This window comes from Cervus elaphus, chromosome X (genome assembly GCF_910594005.1).
Source record: "Cervus elaphus chromosome X, mCerEla1.1, whole genome shotgun sequence".
Taxonomy (NCBI): Eukaryota; Metazoa; Chordata; class Mammalia; order Artiodactyla; family Cervidae; genus Cervus; species Cervus elaphus.
The window spans coordinates 62822433-62845849 of NC_057848.1; the positions used below are offsets into that span (position 1 = coordinate 62822433).

A 23417-nucleotide genomic window follows, 5' to 3' on the forward strand; every position below is an offset into this window, starting at 1 on the left:
AAAGGTCTAAGAAGTCAAGAAAGCATTATAAATGCTCATAGAAATCAGGTCCAGCATCTTGGACAAGCTGTCTACCTCTGATGTCATCTTCTCATCTTGGTGTAGTGCAGTTTTTCCTGTCTGAGCATCATTTTAAGGTGAGATGAGGTCAGCTGTCCTCTCTATAGATCAGTCCAGTGTACGGGCCTTTGGAAGTGGCAATTAATCTAAGAGTCAGTTTCCCTTCAATTTCACTGTGCATGAGCCAGTTAGGAGTACCTGAGAAAAAGGTCCTTCCATCCAGGTTGGAGATAGTCCCTTAAATTATGTCATTTTCCAGTCCTGGTTGCAGCTAATGAGGCATCTGATCTTTATACAAAGATAGATGACTGAGATAAGCTTCAGAAAAAAACTTAGGGTGTTCTTTAAGAGTTCAATTCAATTTTACATTAATATCGCATACCAGCAAAGAACTATCCAGGAAATGAGTCTTACTAGATTCGGACCTCCATTAACAAACTGGGATTTCACATTCATTGAAACCTCTTTATTTCCCTAAAATCACCGTCATTTTTACCAAATATAACCAAATTGAGACTTGTTTGTGATATAGGTCTGGTTTCAAAAACTTGGCCTGATGATTTATTTAACCAGAATTGATCATAGACCTTTTTGCTTTGCTGAAACTTTTACAGAGTCTCAGACTGAACTTTTAAAATAAAATCTTCCAGGGCTAGGAAAGTCAGGCCAAAGGCTTATTACAGATTTTGCCTAACAGAGTGAATTTCTCCCTTTTCAAGGTCTAAAAAATTCCTTGAGATTTCTGTACCTGTTAGTGAGAAAACCTTCCTAACTCATCTGAAAAAGTTACTGGAAACCTAAGAGTTTCCGATCTCTGGAGGAGTCAGATAGAGAGAAAATATAATTGTTTTCTTTACATATAATTTTACCAATTTACTGTCATAATTAGTTTGAGAGGAAGGTTTTCCCTACTCCCAGAATTCAAACCTGTAATTTTTCAGATAGAAACTATAAAAGTTATAAGCATATTCGCTTGTTCATTTCGTCATTTTTTTTTACTTTTGTAAAGTCATCAGGTTTCCCATTAGAATACCAGGACATACCAGAATGTTAGGAACTCCATATAATTTCTAGGATATCTATATTAGTAATATTTACTATACTTTATAATGTGAGTGGATTTATTGCTCATTTGATAATATTCCCATGTAATTTAACCAACGAAATGAACACAATTTAGAACATTCAGTCAGATTTAGTCAGTGCTGATGGGTGTATCATTTAGCTTGCTGATATGTCACAATGGGCATATGTAGATACCAAGGCTGAAGGTGTAGTGAAAGTCAACTCCACCATCTTGGACCTCGTTGACTTGAACCAGTTTTCCTATGTCTATGTCAATCCTAACAGAATCCATTTATCCAACTAATTGTAATCCAATTTTAGAAAATCCTGATCATGCATAACTCTTTTCAGTAATGTTTTCATAACTTTATTTTTACTGAAAACACATCCTAGTTTCCCTATTTTCCACAATGAGGTAAGGTAAATGTTTTGTTGACAAATTTGTAACAGAATACAGTCTTATTTGACCTCCAGTAAACCTAGGTACAACAGAAGTTCTTTTATCCTTCTGTATACAGAATATATATAGTCTGTGTACAACAAGTATGCAATTATACTTATTGATGGTTCTAAAGACATGTCTATGTTACCAGGTATTAATTTAATACTGAATATTTCCCAGTTCACATTAACCTGGAATTCATTGTTTAATTTAGAATTATTTGATTTGTAAGTGCTTACTTTTCTTTTCCCTGGAGAAGGGAATGACTATCCACTCCTACCCACCCAAACCTTTTTCCATAGAAAAAGGTATGAAAAAGGCCTGGAGAATTCCATGGAGTGTATAGTCCATGGGGTCAAAAAGAGTAGGACACAACTGAGCAAATCTCACTTCACTTTTCTTTAAGCCAATTAAATAGAGCTCATTTACAAAGTAATCTCAAAAATATTATCCAGAGACAAAGACATACCAAGACATACACATATTCAGACAGACACAAGGCAAGCTCTAGCTTCATTTTCTAAACCTAGTCATGAATTAGATATTACCATATAAGATTCACTAGTTTATAATTAAAAGTTGGAATGAATAAAAAATTTAAAGCCTTCTTCCCATTTTTCCTTAGTCTTAGGAGTTAGAGATGGTCTAGATAAGTGTTCCTGAGAGCCCTGGTCTCAAGGCACAGGGAAAGAAAGTCAAGTTCTAAGAAAATGGCGGTTTACAATTCTAAACCAATTATAGTCACACAAGGCAAAATGTCCATCATAAATCACAACACAGAACACAGAATATAAAACACACACATAGACCTGACAGTCCTCATAAGCTAGTCCCTTAAATACAAGATTACTGTCTCTCAGAAAACCTCCTATAAACACAGAACTTCAGATCCAAGTATTAACAGAGTAAATGAAAATATCTCAGATCTTCAAAGATTTCAAAGGGAGGAAATGAAGCCAGGTTGAAAGTAGAGGGGTGAGGAGGTGAGAGAGGAGGGCAAAAGGGGTGGACCTACAGACATCTCTTGCCACCGGCAGACACCCAGGCATTACGGGACTTTATCCTGGGCCTCCAGAGAAGGGAGGACTGGAACTCGGCCTGACCAGAAACCAGACTGAAACAGAGCCAGAATTTGAGTTCTCTGCCAAGAGCAGTTGATCAGTCTCCAATCCTCAGCTCAGGCTGAAGCCCTTCAACCAGATTCCTGCATTCAGGACTTGGGGACTAGAAAAAAGGGTAGGATAGGATAGGAAGGGTTAAAGAGAGGAAAGAGAGAAAGAAGGGGAGTGAGGTCAATCAAGTCTTTTGTTCTTTAACCAGTAGTGGCACTCTGGCCAGTTGTCCGCCTCAGGAGGTGACCAGGGACAAACGGGTCCCAGTTGTGGCCACTGGGTCTGGTCCATTGGTGGGCAAGCTGGTCCCTGAGTACCCCAAGTGGTCAGGATGTCAGTCACAGTGAAGAAGAGTCCCCTCTAGAGTCCCCATTTGTTGCAGGAAGGACCCCTTTCAGGGCCTGAAAGTGGGCTCTTGTCTAACACTCGAAAATTGTCTGAGGAGACACATGTGCTGACAAAGCAAGAGATTTTATTGGGAAAGGGCGCCGGGGCAGAGAGCAGTAGGGTAAGGGAGCCCAGGAAAATTGCTCTGCCATGTGGCTCAGAGTTAGGGTTTTCTGGTGATGGGATTAGCTTCTGGGTTTTCTTTAGCCAATCATTCTGACTCAGAGTCCTTCCTGGTGGTGTATCCCTCTTTCAGCCAAGATGGATGCCAGCAAGGAGGATTCTGGGAGGTGGTCGGACACGTGGTGTCACCTTTGACCCTGAACTCTCCTGGTTGGTGATGGGTTATTAGCTCCATATTCCTTACCAGGACCTTCTGTCATAAAACAACTCACGCAAATGTTTACTGTGGTACCTGGTCAGAGTGGATGGTTTCAGTCACTGTGCTTCCCCTGAAAAAAGTTCTCCAAGCTATGGTTCAACAGTACATGAATGGAGAACATCCAGATGTTCAAGCTAGATTTAGAAAAGGCAGAGGAAGCAGAGATCAAATTGCCAACATCCATTGGATCATAGAAAAAGCAAGAGAATTCTAGAAAAACATCTACTTCTGCTTCATTGACTATGCTAAGGCCTTTGATGTGTGGATCACAACAAACTGGAAAATTCTTCAAGAGTTGGGAATATCAGACCACCTTACCTGTCTCCTGAGAAATCTGTATGCAGGTCAAGAAGCAACAGTCAGAACTGGACATAGAACATTGGAATGGTTCCAAATTGGGAAAGGAGTATGTCAAGGCTGTATATTGTCACCCTGCTTATTTAACTTCTGTGCAGAGTACATCATGCAAAAGGCCAGGCTGGATGAAACACAAGTCAGAATCTAGATTGCTGGGAGAAATATCAATCACCTGAGATATGCAGATGACACCACCCTTCTGGCAGAAAGCGAAGAGGAACTGAGAGCCTCTTGATGAAAGTGAAAGAGGAGAGTGAAAAAGCTGGCTTAAAACTCAACATTCAAAAAACGAAGATCATGGCATCTAGTCCCATCAGTTCAGTTCAGTTCATTTCAGTCACTCTGTTGTGTCTAACTGTATACAATCCCATGGACTGCAGTGTGCCAGGCTTCCCTGTCCATCACCAACTCCTGGAGCTTACTCAAACTCATGTCCATTGAGTCGGTGATGTCATCCAACCGTCTCATCCTCAGTCATCCCCTTCTTTTCCTGCCTTCAATCTTTGCCAACATCAGGGTCTTTTCTGGTACCATCACTTCATGGGAAATAGATGGGGAAGCATTGGAAACAGTGAAAGACTTTATTTTTTAGGTTTGAAAGTCACTGCAGATGGTGACTGCAGTGATGAAATGAAAGACTCCTGCTTCTTAGAAGCAAAGCTTTGACCAACATAGACAGCATATTAAAAAGCAGAGACATTACTTTGCTGACAAAGGTCCATCTACTCAAACCTATGGTTTTTCCAATAGTCTTGTATTGATGTAAGAGTTGGACCATAAAGAAAGCTGAGCACTGAAGAAGTGATGCTTTTTAACTATGGTGATGGAGAAGACTCTTGAGCGTCCCTTGGACTGCAAGGAGATCAAACCTGTTCACCCTAAAAGAAATCAGTCCTGAATATTCATTGGAAGGGCTGATGCTGAAGCTGAAGCTCCAATACTTTGGTGACCTGACGCAAAGAACTGACTCACTGGAAAAGACCATGATCCTGAAAAGATTGAAAGAAGGAGAAGAAGGGGATGACAGAGGATGAGATACTAGGACGGCATCATTGACTCAATGAACATGAGTTTGAGCAAAGTGTGGGAGTTGGTGATGGACCGGGAAGCCTGGTGTGCTACAGTCCATGGGGTCATATAGAGTCAGACAAGACAGAGTGACTGAATTGAACTGAAGTGAACTTGAAAAATATAAGACATTTATTGAAGAAACTGACAATGACAGAAACAGATGGAAAAATATACTATGCTCATGGAGTGAAAAAATTACTATCATTAAAACGATCACACTGCCTTGGGCAATCTACAGATTCAGTGTAATCCCTATCAAAGTACCAATGGCAGTTTTCACAAATCTAGAACAAATAATTGTTCATCTGCCTTTGTAAACATAATGACCTCATGCTGTCCTATATATATCCAGGAACTGCAACTATAAAAACAAAAAATAGGGAATTCCTTGGTGGTCCAGGGTCCAGTGTTTAACTCTTGGTGCTTTCACTACCATGGAACAGTATTTGATACCTGGTCAGGGAATTAAGATCCCACAAGATGTGTGGTATGGCCAAAAGAAACCCCAACAAATATAAGAAAAATAGATATAAAATTTTTAAAATGTTTAATTATAAAACAAAATATAGAAATACACTTACATTTTAAAATGTAAAGATAAAAAATGCTTTGGCAGTGGCACAGATCATCATTCAAATCTTGGCTGTGGAATCAGATGGCCCTCACATCAAATTCCTGCTTAACTGTAAACATGGGTAGGTCATTTCAGCATTTTGTGACCCTAGTTTGTTAACCTGTGAAACGGGGTATCAAATGATAAAAACAGTACAATTTAGTAACTAGTGCAGTGTCCTTTATTTGAGCGAAAACAACCCATGAGTTAGGGGTGCCCAGTGCCTCACAAGCAGTGGAGCACTCTTCCGGAGGGATTTCAGCAAGAAAGGGTGTTATAGAGCATTAGGAGAGGCAATGTAGAAATAGGGCTTGATTGGCTAGGAGGTCAAATATTTCCTGATAAGGCTAATAGGTCTATTTTCTAGTGAAAGATAAGCTAGCAAATGTTGAGTTGGAGGACTGTGATTAATGTATGTTAGGTTTCCTAGACAGTGAGGTGTTTCTTGTGAGTGTGGGCTGACATGGGTTTTGTTTGCATGTGGGCCACTTGGACTGCCCCATTTTGTGAGTCCCAATATGCAAATTTACTTTATCAGTGGGAAATGATGCTTGTCTCTTCTTTCAGATTAGTTATGAGGACAAAATAGCCATAAACATCCTGATTACTTTGAAGCTATAGGAGTAAATAATATTAACAAAAAAACGCTATAGGAATTTATTTTTATTAGATCATCAGCACTTAGCCAATCTATGGTCTTGAAGGCTGCAAGTTAGTCAACCTGCCCTCTCTCTGAATTCCGGTTTACATCTGCAAGAATGTTGACTAACCGTGGCCCATCCATGACAGTCAGATTATGGTTTGAGGAGTCATCATTCACTTGCATTAACTGTTATTGACCTGTCTCTCTCCCACAATCTTTGATCCGTATCCTTGCCAGTGTCTCTCAGACCCTGCCTCTCATTTGGGGATCTGCTTCATGTTCAGTTCTAAGCCATTGCCTTCAAGTTTTTTCATAGGCCTGGTTTTTACATAAACCTGTAAAGAACCAAGTTTTTACATAAACCTGTCTCTAGCTGAGACAATATTTTTAGATATCTGTCAATCTTCAAGTAACTCCCTGATTGCATTCTTGTTCTGAGTCAAAGCAGATTCCCCAACTAGACTCACAAAGCTCCTTCCGGACTTTAGCTTCCAATCAAGATGGAGCAATCTGGGCCAGATTTACACTCCCACATGAAACAATGAGAAAATATTGCAACAGTATTCTCAAGATGTCAGAAAACAAAGAACAGTGATTCTGAGTTGGGAAACAAGGACAACACTGCAATGTCCCAGCTTACTACGTAGAGAAAGTTTCCAGGTGGCAGTGCACAAAGGGAACCCAGGTATAGTCAGACAGAGTTTCTGTGGATTTATCACATATGGAGAAGTATGCTATCCGGCAAGCATAGCACAAAGGCCAGGAGAGGAGAAATCAAAGTATGCTGTTGCATGATTCTTTTACTATGTGTGAAGTAGTATAATATCAGTTATAGGTAGATTGTGATAAGTTAACATGTAACCTATAAATCCTGAGACAGAGTTCAAAAGTCTGTTCTGTACTTTTGTTGTGAAGTAATTAGCCTCCAACTAATAAAAAAAAAAAAAGCAAAAAAAAAAAAAAGCAAAAAAAAAAAAATCCAGAGACAATCCTTGAAATAGCGGAACAAAGAGTTATAGGTAATAAGCTAACAGAGGAGATAAACTATACTCATACAAAATCCAAAATAAGCCAGAAAATGATGAAAAAGAGAAAAGAGTACAAATGGGAAAATAAGAAGTCAAGAAAAATGACACAATTGAATTTAACCATACCAGTGGTCACGTTAAATTAAAATGGTCTAAATGCCTCAATTAAAGGCACAGATTGCCATATTAGATCGGGAAATAAAAAGAAAAAAGAAGGCCCAGTTGCATTCTTTTCACAAGAAACTGACTTTAAATATAATAACAGCCAAAAATAGATGAAAATATAACAATGGAATAAAATATGCCACGATAGCAATAGTCAAATGAAAGCTGGGATGCTTATATTAATATCAAAGTAGATTTTAGAGCAAAGAATTGCACTACAGTTAAATAAAGTTGTTTTGTAATAATAAAAGGCCAGTTTATCAAGGGGAGATAATAATCTAAACATTTATGTGCTGAAAAACACAGCTCCAAAATGTATGCAGAAAAACCAAAGGAATAGCAAGGAGAAATAAAATTATGGTGGGAAATTTCAACACTTATCTCTCGGTTATGGATATTGATGGAACAGTTGGGTGGAAAATCTGAAAGCTTATAGAAGAATTAAAGTGCAGTATGAACCAATTTGGGCTTCCCTGGTGGCTCAGTGGTAAAAAATCTTTCTGCTAAGGCAGGAGACTGGGGTTCGATCCCTAGGTTGGAAAGATCCCCTGGAGAAGGAAATGGCAACCCATTCTAGTATCCTTCCCTGGGAAATCCAGGGACAGAGGAGCCTGGTGGGCAACAGGCCATGGGGTTGCAAAAAAAGTTGAACATGATTTAGTGATTAAACAACATCAACAACAAATGAACCAATTTGACCTAACTGGCATTTGTGGAAGACACTACCCAACAACAGAAGAATATATATCTATATATTTTTTAATTGCTTATTTTTAATTGGAGGATAATTTCTTTATAATGTTCTGTTGATTTCTGCCATACATCAACATGAATCTGCAACAGGTATACATATGTCCCCTCCCTCTTGAGACTCCGTCCCACTTCTCACCTTAGAATATACATTTTTTTCAAGTGTCTATGGAACATCTACTCACATAGAACATATGCTGTGCCATAAGATGTCTCAACATACTTAAAATAATTTTTTTAAACTTTTTCCACTTGCATTTTTTTAAGATTTATTTAGTTATTTTCTAATTGAAGGATAATTGATTTACAGAATTTTGTTGCTTTCTGTCAAACATGGCTGATTCATGTTGATATTTAAAGTAATTTAAACCACAGTCTGGCAACAATGGAATTAAATTAAAGATCAATAACAAATAAATCACTTGAAAACCCCCATATATTTGGGAACTAAATGACATGTTTCTAGATAGTCCACGGGTCAACAAAAGATATCAGAAGATAGTTTGGAAAGTATTTTGAAATGAATGAAAATGAAGCCACAGCATAACAGAATTAGTGGGATGCTCTTAAAGCAGGGCTTGGGGGAAATTCATAGCACTAAATGCCTAAGTTTGAAAAGGAGAATGATCTCAAGGTAGTAACCTCTGCTCCCATCTTAAGAAACTAGAAAAAGAAGAAATTAAACTCAGCAGAGGGACAGGAAACAAAATTATAAAGATTGGAGCAGACATAAATGAAAAACCAAAACCAGAGAGAAAAAGCCAATGAAACCAAATGCTGCTGGTGAAGATCAATAAAACTGATAGACCTCTAGCCAGATTTATCAAGAAAAGGGAGAGAAGACACAACCGACACAAATGGGTGAGCAAAATCATATCACTACAAATTCCACAGATACAGGACAATAAATAAATAGTCTAAACAAATGGGAATTCCCTGTCGGTCCAGTGGTTAGGACTCAGTGTTTTCACTGTTCCATCCCTGATTGGGGAACGAAGATCCCACAAGCCACACTGCAGGGTCAAAAAAATCTATATACAAATGTTGTTGTTCAGTCACTCAGTTGTGTCCGACTCTTTGCGACCCCATGGACAGCAGCATACCAGGCTTCCCTGTCCTTCACCATCTCTTGGAGCTTGCTCAAACTCACTTCCATGGAGTTGGTAATGCCATCCCAGCATCTCATCCTCTGTCATCCCCTTCTCCTCCTGCCTTCGATCTTTCCCAGCATCAGGGTCTTTTCTAATGAGTCAGTTCTTTGCATCAGGTGGCCAAAGTATTGGAGCTTCAGCTTCAGTGTCAGTCCTTAAAATGAATATTCAGGGTTGATTTCCTTTAGGATTGACTGGTTTGATCTTCTTACAGTCCTAGGGATGCTTAAGAGTCTTCTCCAACACCACAGTTCAAAAGCATCAGTTCTTTGGTGCTCAGCTTTCCTTATGATCCAGCTCTGACATTGATACATGACTACTGGATAAAACAGCTTTAATTAGACAGACCTTTGCTGGTATAGCATAGACAAAGAGAGCATAGCAAACACAATCACCTTTCAAGATAGTGACCTTATGAACTCATGATATGTGGCCTGATGCAGTTTAACTGTGTACAGTCAGATTAGTCACTGCTTTTCCTGTGGGGATAAGGTGTGAAAGGACACTTCCTCCCTAACACTCCCCTATTATTTTTCCATTATTTGGTCTTAGCTATTTTTAAGGCAACTGTAGACTTTACCCAACTGTATTAGTTTCAAGGGCTACCATGATAAATTACCACAAGCTGGTTTGCTGAAACATCAATTGTTTATTTTTTTAAATTTTGGTGGCATCCACCAAATGCCCCTGAAAAACCACTAAAGTAAACCACAAAATCTGGCATATGTGGAGGACCCATGGGATGTTATGGTCACGAAAAAATATTTTTTTCCCTCTAGTCCAACATCCAGTACTTAGTTAATGAATGGGGGAGGTGTTCTTGGGAGGCTGGCTACAGTATAAAAGTGGTTGAAAGTTCTAGAACACAATAAATCTGTATCAGACTTACATGATTTCATGCATGTAACAGTAATGAGAAAAGAAAAGTAGCTTAAATTTGTGTTTAGTAGCCAAGACTGGTTTTCTGACAATCCATGAGTCTAGTAATTGGTATATGGCTCCAGAAATAGCTTACCTCACACCATTTTAATTTTAAGTGACTTGCAGTATGTTCTTATTTTTTTCCTGTAAGTAACCTCAAGAGATTGGCATAGAAAACTTTATTTTTCTGCTGGGGCTCGCACTGCCCAAGGAAAGTCGGGACTGGGAACCTGGGTGGCCCGGGACCTCTGGTGGCAGCAGCTGCAAAAATCTGATGATGCAGATTGCCATAGCAGTTGTGAGACAATTTCAGCAAAAACTGGCTGATACCCTAAAAATGCAGTCTATGTCGGAGGCTTCACTGGAGTCCACGTCATGTTATCATGCTGACTTAGACGATGAGGTACAGGATTGAACTAAGAAATTATGTCAACTCACAAGTCAGACTGATGATCTTTCAGCAGAGCTGGAAGCTGCATCTTCAGAATGTCTGCACCTGAATGCGAAAAATCAAGTTCTTCAACACAAATTATTATCTATGAAAATACAAGCCGCAGCTCAAGGAAACTTAGAGCAGTTACGAGAGAAGAATAACGCTTCAATAAGAAGTCAGATGGAACTCAGAATTAAAGACTTGGAATCTGAACTCTCCTAGGCGAAAACTTTTCAAGAAGATTCTAATAGAGCAGATTGGAAAAATATAAGCCACTCTACCTAGTAGAACTAGACATTAGAAAGTCACTGGCAAATAAACTAGACAAGACTAATGACAGGCTGGTAGATATCAGCAGCCCACTTGTGGTGGAGAAAGAGCAGAACAGATCTTGACTCAGCCCTCTTACCACGAGGCCAGTCCTGGAGCCCCCTTGTGTTGGCAATTCAATAGTAGTTTAGTGCTCAATAGAAATCTTACTCTGGGCTTCCCTGGTGGCTCAGATGGTAAAGAGTCTGCCTGCAGTGTGGGAGACCCAGGTTCGATCCCTGGATCAGGAAGATCCCCTGGAGAAGGAAATGGCAACCCACTCCAGTATTCTTGCCTGGAAAATCCCAGGAGCCTGGCAGTCTACAGTCCATGAGGTTGCAAAGAGTCGGACACAACTGAGCGACTTTCTTTCTTTCTAGAAATCTTACTCCAAGAGCAAATGTAGTGTTTTCTGTCTCAATTCCACGCCCTTCAAATAACAAGATGCAGTGGGAGTTGCAAAAGAATATAACTAGAGAACTAGAACAATCTGCTGCTGAATTTAAATCTGGATCCTAAAGAGTGTTTCCTCTAGGATCTACAGTTGAGTCAAATCTGTATCAGGACCTATTTTTGAAAACATCACGAGAATCTGTGCAGATTTTGAAGAAAAAGTATATGATCTGAAAGATAAATAGTAAATGTTTCCCTACTGCACTCTTTTCATGACATTTTAGCTGTTTCCCATTAAACATGATGAGAAAATCTTTTTTTAAAAAAGGGTTTATTTTTGACAATTTCACTTTGTCTTCACTGTTTGTTCAGTGAAACTAAGGTTTATGAAAGAGACTTGTTTATGTAACAGTGATATAGTCCTTTTGTGAGCAAATATCAAGAGTTGACTACCTTCATATCTTCATTGTTACTAATTTATAATATCTTCCATTAGTCCTTTGGTACTTTAGAATTTTATTTCATTTTGCTGTGGGTGCTTTTTTATTTACATAAACATGTGGAAATTGAAGGTCAGTAGCTCAATCACATTCTTTTTTTTTTTTTAATTGAAGTATACTTGATTTACAACTTTGTATTAGTTTCAGGTGTACAGCAAGTTCATTGATATATTTAATATATATATTTCCAGGTTCTTTTCCATTATTGGTTCTTATAAGGTATTGGGTATAATTCCCTGTGCTCTATTGTAATCCTTATAACATCTATTTTATGTATAGTAATTTGTATTAGCTAATACCAAAGTCCTAATTTCCCCCCTTTCCTTTCCCCTTTGGTAACCATAAGTTTGTTTTGTATATCTGTGAATCTGTGTCTGTTTTGTAAATAAGTTCATTTCTATCAGTTTTTAGATTCCTCATGTAGGTGACATCATATGATGTTGTCTTCCTCTTTCTCAGTTCACTTAGTATGATAACCTGTAGGTCCTTCCATGTTGCTGCCAGATAGCATTATTTCATTCTTTTTTATGCCAGAGTAATATTCCATCGAATATATATATACCACTTATTCTTAAGCAAATAGTTTATTGATGGGCACTTGGATTATTTCTATATCTTAGCTATTGTAAATAGGTCTGCTATGAACATTTGGTGTCAGTCATGTTTGATTGTTCTGATTGACAGCCACACAATTGGACATTTTCACTTATTTATTTGGCTGTGCCTGGTCTCAGTTGTGGCACGTGGGATCTTTGTGGCACTTGGGATCTTTAGTTGTAGCATGTGAACACTTAGTTGCCATGTGTGGGATCTACTTCCTTGACCAAGGATCAAACCTGCATTATGAGTGCAGAGTCTTAGCCACTGGACCACCAGGGAAGTCCCACAATTAGACATTGATTTTTTTATTTTACAAACTGGCAGAGAAGGTGTAGATAGGATAGATACAGTCCATTCAGTCTTTTCAGGACTAACGATTCCAGCCATTCATTCGCATAAGCCTTTGTTTCTTCTTTTCTTCTTTGTGATTACCTGCCTTTTGGTAATTCTAAAAAAATTTTTAAATTGTAGTATAGTTGATTTGCAATGTGTTAATTACTGCTGTACAGCAAAGTGATTCAGTTTTACATATATATATATATATATATACATACATACATTCATTTTTAATGTATTCTTTTCCATTTTGGTTTACCATAGGATATATCTCTGTGCTATACAATAAGACCTTGTTGCTTATCCATTCTATATATAAAAGCTTACATCTGCTAACGTCCACCCCTCAATCCCCTCTCCCTTGGCAACCACCCATCTGTTTTCCATGCCCATCAGTTTGTTTCATAGATAGGTTTATTTGTTTCATAATTTAGATTCTACATATAAGTGATATCATATGGCATTTGCCTTTCTCTTTCTAACTTATTTCACTTAGTGTGATAATCTCTAGTTGCATCCATGTTGCTGCAAATGACATTATTTCATTCTTTTTATGACTGAGTAGTATTCCATCATATATATGGACCACATATTTATCCATTCCTCTGTTGATGGGCATTTAGATTTATTTCCATGTCTTGGCTATTGTGAATAACGCTGCTGTGAACATAAGGATATAATGTATCTTTTGGAATTTTGATTTTGTCCAGATATATGCCCCAGAGTGAGATTGCTGGATCATTTGGTAATTCAATTTTTAGTTTTCTGAGGAACTGCCTTACTTTTTCCACAGTGGCTGTACCAACTTACATTTCCAGCCTTTTGCTAATGTTAATATGGATTTAAAAATAGTTCATATTGTTAGGAAAATTGGTAACTAAGGAAATAGTTTGATGATAGAAGATATCTACAGATTTTTTTTAATCAGCATATTTCAACTATTCAGAGAACAATGACTATATAGTTCCTATATCTTACTTTTCAAAGTAAAACAATTATATACAACAGATTTACAGCAATTTATTTCTTCATCTCCTTCAGCTGTCTTTTCAACGTGTTATTTTGACTCAGACACATCAGGGAATAATTCCAAGTAGAATTATTCTCAAGTAGCACTAGCTTAAAGTTCTTAGATGTAAGCTATTATTAGCCCTTGCTTATTTCAAAGACGGCCCTTTCTGTGTATTACATGTATAATTGCAAAGCTAATTAATCATGATTAACCCTTGTTTAATAAGGTTGCAACAGCAGAGGAATAATTGAGGGGTGTATATAGGTTGCCTTTAAGAGATGTTTGACTGAAGCTCTCAGAAAGCTTTCTTCCTACTTCTAGTTCCCTTCCTTTGTTGCTTCCAATTCTTAGGAATTTCACGATGTGGCAGGGACCTGAGGATTTTGAGAGTCGATAAAACTGAAGACTTTTAAATATCCCTCATCTGGTGTATGACTTCTCTGTGGCCACTTAAAGATCTGCCAACCAGGCACATGCCACCGCGAGCTAGGGTCCTCAATCCTGGTAGCCCGGTAAAACGTGGTCTTCTTGCTGAATGAACATTCCTTCAGCTCTTCATAGCCCCTTCTCCCCACAGGAGGTGGGGATCTAGAAGAGAGGATCTCAAAGTATTCTTTCAGCTACATGTTTATATAATTTCTTTTTAAAAAATGTATGTATTTATTTTAATTGGAGAATAAATACTTTACAATATTGCAATGGTTGTCATACATCAACATGAATCGGCCATAGGTATACTTGTGTCCCTTCCCTCCTGAACCCCCCTCCCAGCCCCCACCCCACCCCATCCCTCCAGGTTGTCACAGAGCACCTGCTTTGGGTGCCCTGGCCCTGCTTCATACAGCAAACTCACACTGGCTATCAATTTTACTTATGGTAATGTATATTTCAATGCTGTTCTCTCAAATCATCCCACCCTCTCCTTCTCCCACTGAGTCCAAAAGTCTGTTCTTTACATCTGTGTCTCCTTTGCTGCCCTGCACGTAGGATCATCAGTACCATCTTTCTAGATTCCACATATATGTGTTACTATACAGTATTTGTCTTTCTCTTTCTGACTTACTTCACTCTGTATAATAAGCTCAAGATTCATCCACCTCATTAGAATGGACTCAAATGCATTCCTTTTATAGCTGAGTAATATTCCATTGTTTATATAATTTCTTAATTTTTTTAATTTTAAAAGTTTAATTTTTAAAAATTTTATTGAAGTTTATAAAGTTGATTTACAATGTTGTGTTAACTTCCATGCTTATAGAATTTCATGTAGAAATCTATGTTGGAAATGTTTGAAATCTGCATTTTTGCACTTTTTTTAAGTGATAGGTTTTTAGAAAGCACTTTATTGAATAAAGTGAGATTCAACCAGTCAAGGAGATCTAACCAGTCAATCCTAAAGGAAATCAGTCCTGAATATTCCTTGGAAGGACTGATACTGAAGCTGAAGCTCCAATATGTTGGCCACCTGATGCGAAGAACTGACTCATGAAAAGACTCTGATGCTAGGCAAGATTGAAGGCGGGAGGAGAAGGGGACGACAGAGAATGAGACGGTTGGATGGAATCACCCATTCGATGGACATGACTTTGAGTAAGCTCCTGGATTTGGTGGTGGACAGGCAATCCTGGCGTGCTGCAGTCCAAGGGGTCAGCAAAGAGTTGGACAGGTCTGAGCGACTGAAGTGAACTGAACTTATTGAATAAAAGGAGTAGAATATAATTAATTTCAGTTCCATTGTTATTGTTGTGTTAGTCACTCAGTCGTGTCTGACTCTCTGTGACCCCAGAGCTTCCCTGGTAGCTCAGATGGTAAAGAATGTGCCTGCAATGCAGGAGACCTGAGTTGGATCCCTGGGTCTGGAAGATCCCCTAGAGAAAGGAATGACTGCCTACTCCAGTATTCTTGCCTGGAGAATTCCGTGGATAGAGAAGCATGGTGGGCTACAGTCCACGGAGTCAGAAAGAGTTGGACACGACTGAAGAGCTAACGATTTTAGTTCCACAGCCAGGAACAAGATATGAGTTTTGGAGATGAAGGTAAGGAATGCGGGTTAAAGGGAAAGACAGCGCAGATGGTCTTAGAGGGAAGGACCACGTTTGAAACTGGCTTCACAGCGACCCCTGGTGGACAGAAATGTAAGGAAGCCCAGGACTGACTGAAATACAGCCCTGACACTTGCTGAACAGGGAAATATAAAAAGGGAGCCATGTGTTCCCCATCCCGATCCCCCCTCCCGCCTCCAACTAATAAAATAAATGGAAAAAAGATAAAAAAAATAAAAATGGAGCCAGACAGCAGAAAGGCATCATGACGGATAAAACAATGCTGCAAGAAGGCTAGGAAATAGAGATTCAGAGTGCTCTTACATAAACCAGGACATTTCCAAGAAATGCCAAAGACTATCCTTTGAAGTGATATGAGTTATTTTAGGTATTAACTTGTGGAAGCTTTCACTGGTAAAAAATTATTACTTTTTTTGCAAAAAAAAATTAGATATTAATATTTCCAGCCTTTAAAATATTACAAGTCTTTAGCTTAAGAATGGTAAAGAGAAGAGAGCTTAGAAGATTTGGTTTTGCCGACCAACCTTGATAGCATATTAAAAAGCAGAGACATTACTTTGCCAAGAAAGGCCCATCTAGTCAAGCCTATGGTTTTTCCCGTGGTCATGTATGGATGTGAGAGTTGGACTGTGAAGAAAGCTGAGCACTGAAAAATTGATGCTTTTGAACTGTGGTGTTGGAGAAGACTCTTGAGAGTCCCTTGTACTGCTAGGAGATCCAACCAGTCCATACTAAAGGAGATCAGTCCTGGGTGTTCATTGGAAGGACTGATCCTGAAGCTGAAACTCCAATACTTTGGCCACCTCATGTGAAGAGTTGACTCATTGGAAAAGACCCTGATGCTGGGAGGGATTGAGGGCAGGAGGAGAAGAGGACGACAGAGAATGAGATGGCAGGATGGCCTCACCGACTCGATGGACATGAATTTGAGTAAACTCTGGGAGTTGGTGATGGACAGGGAGGCCCGGCGTGCTGTGATCCATGGGGTCGCAAAGAGTCGGACTGACTGAGCGACTGAACTGAACTGAACCAAGACTTCAGTTGAATTTAAGCTGAAAAACTATGCAGTTTTGACGTTGGCTCTTTTCCAGGCTACTGATAGCTCAGATAAAATCCAAAATCATCTTATAATATGAAGCCAGATTACCCAATGAAATTTTAATTTTTAAAAAATTTAGACTGAGATGCTGTCAAATGCTGGTGAACATCATCTGAACAAAGAAACCATTAAAAGAAATGAGGTGAATGGAGGAAATTTGCATCCTGACTGGATAATTTATATTAAGGAGTTTTATGAAGTTTTATATGAGATAATAGTATTGTGTTTCAGTTCAGTTCAGTCACTCAGTTATATCCAACTCTTTGTGACCCTGTGGAGTATTGTGTTATGTATTTTTAAAATTTATTATTGTTTTGAGATATAAATGGGAGGGCAATGGATAGTAGTTTAAATGAAACAACATTGGCCATGTGATGATAATTGTTGAATCCAGGCAATGCTTATATGGGCGTTCATTCATACTCCTTCTACCTTTTTGTTTCAACTTACTGATACTAAACCATAAAAATTTGATCAGAACTTTTGCTTCTATTTGTGAATTTTAAAAAGACCAGGCTATCCCAGAATTGTTCTAACCCTTTGCAGTTTATCTTTACAAAAAGTGTCATAAAAGTAGGAAATCAAGTCTGTAGCTACCACAATGCTTTTCAAATGCGTTTTCCACCTCTTAAAACTTTTATACATTGTGCCATCTGTGAATTTCACGATGACCTTACAGACCCCACCAGGATACTACCAGTAGAGGCAGAGGTTATGAGAAAGTCAGATCTGAATGAACTCAAGACATATTTATATGCTCCTGGTTGGTTAGGAGGATGGTCCAGATTGATTAAAAGTCAAGTAAGGATTTTGTTGATACCAGTAGACTGGGTGATCTGAGAATAAGCAGATACCCTAGAAACTGAAAGTGAGAAGGCAGTACAGCATAATGAAAATTTGAATTTATGTCAATCATAGATTCATATCTTGATTCAATCAGTTGCTAGATGTGGCCTTACTATACATTACAGAGCATCAGTTAACTCATATAATACTCCATATGATAGGGAACTGTTGGGGATTAAATCAAATATGTGAATGTGAGAAAAGTGTTAACACAGAAGATCTGGTTGTTTGATCCTTGTATGTCAAGGGAACTGGAAACCATGAGTTGACTGTTGGCCAACCCTGGGGGAATGTTCTAATGTTAATTGGTTGATGATCATGTTTTGTTCACCTGATTGCTTTGCACAAACATCACTATCGATAATGTGCATCTGGTGTCATTGTTGGGATCCTGAGTTTCACTTGGCATGGCTGGTCATGGAGCATGATGTACCTATAGGACCTGTTCTCAATAAAAACCTCAGATGCTGAGGCTTCCCTGAGCAGAGCCAAGTTGCACACATGCCTCTAGTTTATTGCTAGAGAAGAGAGCATGCCCTAGGTGGCCCCGGAGGGGCAATTACTCAAAAGCACATGTCCAACCTGTCTGATTTACCTGAAAAGACGTCTTTTTCTTGTTGCTCTTGGTTTGTATATTCTTGCTCTAATAAACCTCAGCCATGACTATAATCTGCTTTTGAGTCTTGTGAGTCCTTTTGCTAAATCAGTAAAATTGAGGGGAAGGTGGCCTTCAGATATTCTGGACATAAAGGGACTAGTACAATGTCTGGCAAGTAGTACACATTCAATATATGCCAGCTATGGAATTTAACTGATCCTGCTGGATGTGACAGGGGACTGACCACTGTACTAGAATATAGGCTGTGACTCCAGGATTTTCTCTGTTTTTCTGAACCATGCTCTCAGAAGTGGGCAGGGATAACCTCTCATCAGTGAGGAAGTTAGAAAATATAACTCCAAGGTTTTCCCCTGGCCTCCCAGCCCTCCTGATCCTGAGTAAGAAGGTATCCTGTGAAGAAAATGGGTAGATATCAGATCTCTATCTGGGCCATTCTGAGAATACACAACAGGGCAAACTCTTTTTATCATCTTGAAGGATAACAAAAAGAATCAAAAACCTTGAGAGTGGGGGCTGGAGCCTGGATCCCTACTTTGTTTGGTAGCAGTCATCAGAGGCAGTGGTATTAGAAATGACTATTGGGACTTCCCTGATGGTCCAGTGGCTAAAACTCCACACTCCCAGTGCAGGGGGCCTGGGTTCTATTCCTGGTCAGGGAATCACAAGCCACAGCCAATAGTTTGCATGCCAAAACTAAGAACCAGCATGGTGAAATAAATATTTTTTTAAAAAGATAATGACTATCAGGAATTTCCCCAGTTCAACCAGGACCAAGCACACAGAGCCATTTCCGCCATGCACTGGGCACCACAGAAAGACAGTCTTAAACTGAGCACAGTATGTCAAAATTAAAAAATAGTTGGGTTGAGACTTCAATTGAGGGCTAATCCAAGGGAAAGAGCAGCCCAGGGTACCCATCTTGCAATACCTTTCTATATGTGTGTGTGTGTGTGTGTGTGTGACTATGTTTCCCATCCAAGTGTGTGCCTGTGTCCAACTCTTTTCGACCCCATCGACTGTAGCCCTTCAGTCTCCTCTGTCCATGGAATTTCCCAGGCAAGAGTACTGGAGTGGGTTGCTATTTCCTCCTCCAAAGGATCTTCCCAACCCAGGGATGGAACCCATGTATCCTGCGTTGGCAGGTGAATTCTTTACGACTGTACCAGCTGGGAAGCCCATCCAAGTGATCAGATCTATGTTGTTGTTCAGTCGTCAAGTCATATCCAACTCTTTGCAACCCCATGGACTGCAGCACACCAGGTTTCCCTGTCCCTCACCATCTCCCAGAATTTGCCCAAGCAGATCTAAGATACCTCCAAAAGAGATTTATACCTCTAAAATACAATAATAATTACAATACAATCAGTTGTTATGTCACATATTTATTTACTATTTTTCAAGTAAATTGCCTCAAGATGAATATAAGTCTAATCTCAATAGTGATACCAAGTGGAGTTTTCCTTTACCAGGTTCTTAAATATGGTGAGCATATAATAGTTCATAGAAGTTTGCTTCTTCTGCATGGGTGGTTGTTTATTTTTTGATCCCTTAATTATATCGGGAGTTTCTATAGATGTCTTCCTTGCATTTTATATCACAAAGTATAGTCACCTCCCTGTCACTGTCACCATCACTGTTATATGTTGTGACATCACTGTCACCCATGTTGCCATACAGTGTGATGTATCTGGGTTTCTTTTTATATGACTTGTAAAAGTGCTTCAATTCACGTGAAAAAAGTGGAACTGGAACATGCTTTATATTTGCTTCTGAAATATGAGTGATGAATGGCTCAGAAACAGCTCTGCAAACGAGGCATTTTTCCTTGTAGCATCGACAAAACTTCACTGGTTGAGGCCTAGATAATATTTCTGCCCTACCTGCACTAGTTGGGCATTTTGGTTTAAGATATCTCTGGCGTTTGGTCAGTTTCTCTACACTGGATTGCTCAGGGAAGCTTTGATTCTTTGAATAGAGTAGAGGAGTTTTGGTTGGCTTGACCTGACACTGTAGACTTGATGGCCAAGTTGGCTTGGTGGCTTTCTTTGGATAGGATGGACTGACCTGACCGACTAGCTTATGGGCATGAGCCCGCCTATGTGCCTTTTTTGGACTACGTGTTCTATGCAACTTTTCCTGCGGGGGTGATCCTAACACTTTTTTGGGATTTGATGGCTTGGATGGGTTTTGTTGACTCGAGCGCCTGACTGACTTTTTGGCACTTGAAGGAACAGAGGCTTTTTGTGGACTTGAGGGCCCAAATGACTTATCTATACTGGATACCATGGATTGTTTTTCTGGATCACCCAGGCCAGCAGTCGGTGACTTGGAGCCAGTAAATGATATTTTTGATGATGTGGATGCTTTGATGGTGATATCATCCTTCTTGACCCTGAAAATACAGAGGATTTAGAATGTGACAATTTAAATCAGAAGAGTAAAATTGCTGTTACCAGAAAATATGGGCTATTGTATCAATTTAGACTTCTGGTCTTTTTTTGGCTCTAGCAGGAAAATTGAACACAGTAAGAACTGGAGTGTGGAGAAAACCATGACTCAGGTTACAGATTCGAACTCATGTTGAATGATTTTTCTTTTTCTTAATTTTGCTGTTTCAACCACAGTGGATAACCATATAGTCTATATATGCAATGACACAAACTTGTTTCAAATCTACTGTTGAGAGAGAGAGAGAGAATTTATTTATTCCAGAAATTAAACTTTTTATAAAAAAAGTCACAAGTTGATATGCAACTGAGGCACAAATGTCACAACCTGTCACATAAACAAGTCTTTAGGCCAAGTTCATTGTTTTCCTATCATATTTACACCATCAAGTTTTGTAACCATACATATTAATCCTCACAAGATTACTCTAAAATCAAAGGAATAGAACAGTGGTATATTTCAGTCACCAGTCCTTGGATTGGGAAATTTTTAGGGACCCAGTATATCAGTGCCAGCCTAATCCTCCTATATTAAAGGCAGGGACTAGGATCACTGAACACAGTTACAAATTTTTCATGTTATCACATCTTAAAATGATAGATTAACCAAAATGCGTTACTATCTTTGGAATGCAGAGACCCAACTCCTTCTCCCCTGAGAAGATTTTGATTCTGTCTTATTTACATAGTCATTCCGTCTTTTCATAGACTCAACTTATAATGAAATTAGCAGCCTGGGGCTCAACTGAACCCTGAATGGGAGATAGTTTTGGCTGAAGTTGATAATGTACTTGAGATAATCTAAGAGTTTCATTTAAGTGAACATATCCAACCCACAAGATGTTGGTAGCTCTTCCGAAGTCTAAAGTTAGTGTTAAGTAACAAAATAACAGTGAACTCGCCTACGTGTGTGCACGCATGCGATTGTAGGTACAGTCGCTCATGCACGTGTGCACTAACCCCCTCACCTCACCCCTACACCCCGCCACTGTGTATTGTTAGTTCAAAAAGCAACTTAATGTTGCTGCTTTGGGGACTTCCTCACTCTCACAGTTATAGAGTATAGTGAAGAACGTGTGCCTCCCCCCAACCTTGTACTTTTATTCAAAGGTGTTAAGACTTACTTGGCTGCGTTATGGGCTTCCTCACCATCACAGGTATAGTGAAGAAAGCAGGAACATGTGACTGTATAGCCGATGATGAGGACGCCAATTACAGTAATGAGGATACGTCGCCTTAATTCCTCCAGTTTGCTCTGCTTGGATTCAACGTGTGTAGTTACTATGAAAGAAAATGTATCATGAGAATATGTGCTTGGTAACCAAATTTGCTTCCATTTTGATGGGGGTTTGTTACTATAGATCAAAGTCAAATCTCATCATCAGTTATTTCTTTATGCATGATAAGTGTCCACTGTCATTTTCCTCCCTCTATCATGTCCCCAGCCAGCCACAGTCTACAAGCCAAATCTGGGAGCTGTCTCTGGCTAATCAGTATAATTACCTAGGTTAACCCACATCGTGGCTTGTTCAGCCCATTACCTAGGTATTTGAATGTGTGAATGTACTTGAGTGTTGATGTGTGTGTGAATGTGTATGGTGGGAAAAGGGATGGGACACGAGAATACAGTTCTTGAAACCTACTATGTGTTAGGTACTATGCTAGATTCATTCACATAGAATTTTCTGGTATGGCTGGTGGGGGAGGGGCAGGGGTTGGTGGATTGGGTGGGGAAGGGGAATGAAAAGGGACAGTATGGCTGTACTCTTCATGTTTCTGTGTTTAGAATTTTTACACAGAAATAAAATTTTCAGATGTTGTCCTAGAATTTCTCAAAGACCTACTCATAGTAAAGTAGAATAAACAGATTTCTTAAACACAGCTAGCTTGTCTAATTAAGTACTTGAATATATTTAAAATAATAGATCATAATTTCTAGCTTTTAAGGTTAGGGACATACCTGCAGTAGCAGATCCATTGCTTTCATTCCTATCTAAACAATTATTTGTCCAAATTGATAAAAGGAGGACATAAATGAAGAGATTCATGTCCAGGACCTTGTTGTGTTTCCTCTCCGAAGGAAACTGCTGGGTTTAACGTGGCTCAGCTTGTTTTAGGGGGCTATGACATCATAATCATAGAATGTCATATCCTGACAGCATAATCTCACCATGGGGACACATGAGCTCCTGGGTACAAATATTATGAAAAGACTTTTAATCCTTTATTTCTCCATTACATCAAATATTCAACCAAATTTGAATCAAAAAGCTTGAGACATTATTAAGCACAGAAGGCAGAGAAAGTGAGTTAGCTCTAGATACTGAAGAACTATTTTTCTTTATTAAATGTTAAGGAGGCACCTTACAGAGCTATAGTAGTTCTTATGTGTTTTAGGGGTTAAATCATCCTGGGGTATAAGTTTGTAGGAAGTTTTCTTACTAAAATTAAGATTTTGAATATCCCTCAAGCTTTTTTATTGAGCTACTTTTAATGGGTACCACTAAAGACTTTCTGGCTAGTGAGTAACATGAGGAGATCTCCATTTTAGAAAAACCACTCTGGCTCTTGTATGGGAACTAGATTGCTGGGGTTAAAGTAATTTAGACAATT

At 39.0% G+C, this 23417-nt stretch overlaps 1 protein-coding gene across 1 annotated transcript; it reads right to left on the reverse strand.

The window, feature by feature from the left end:
* Positions 1 to 19722: 19722 nt before the first annotated feature.
* Positions 19723 to 22888, reverse strand: LOC122690865 (uncharacterized protein CXorf66 homolog). The gene is made up of 3 exons (XM_043897841.1): positions 22765 to 22888; positions 21929 to 22085; positions 19723 to 20749 (listed from the first exon to the last, which is right to left on the reverse strand). Exons 1-3 carry the CDS (start codon positions 22850 to 22852, stop codon positions 19906 to 19908), a joined length of 1089 nt encoding a protein of 362 aa, XP_043753776.1. The 5' UTR covers positions 22853 to 22888; the 3' UTR covers positions 19723 to 19905.
* Between the last annotated feature and the right edge of the window lie 529 nt (positions 22889 to 23417).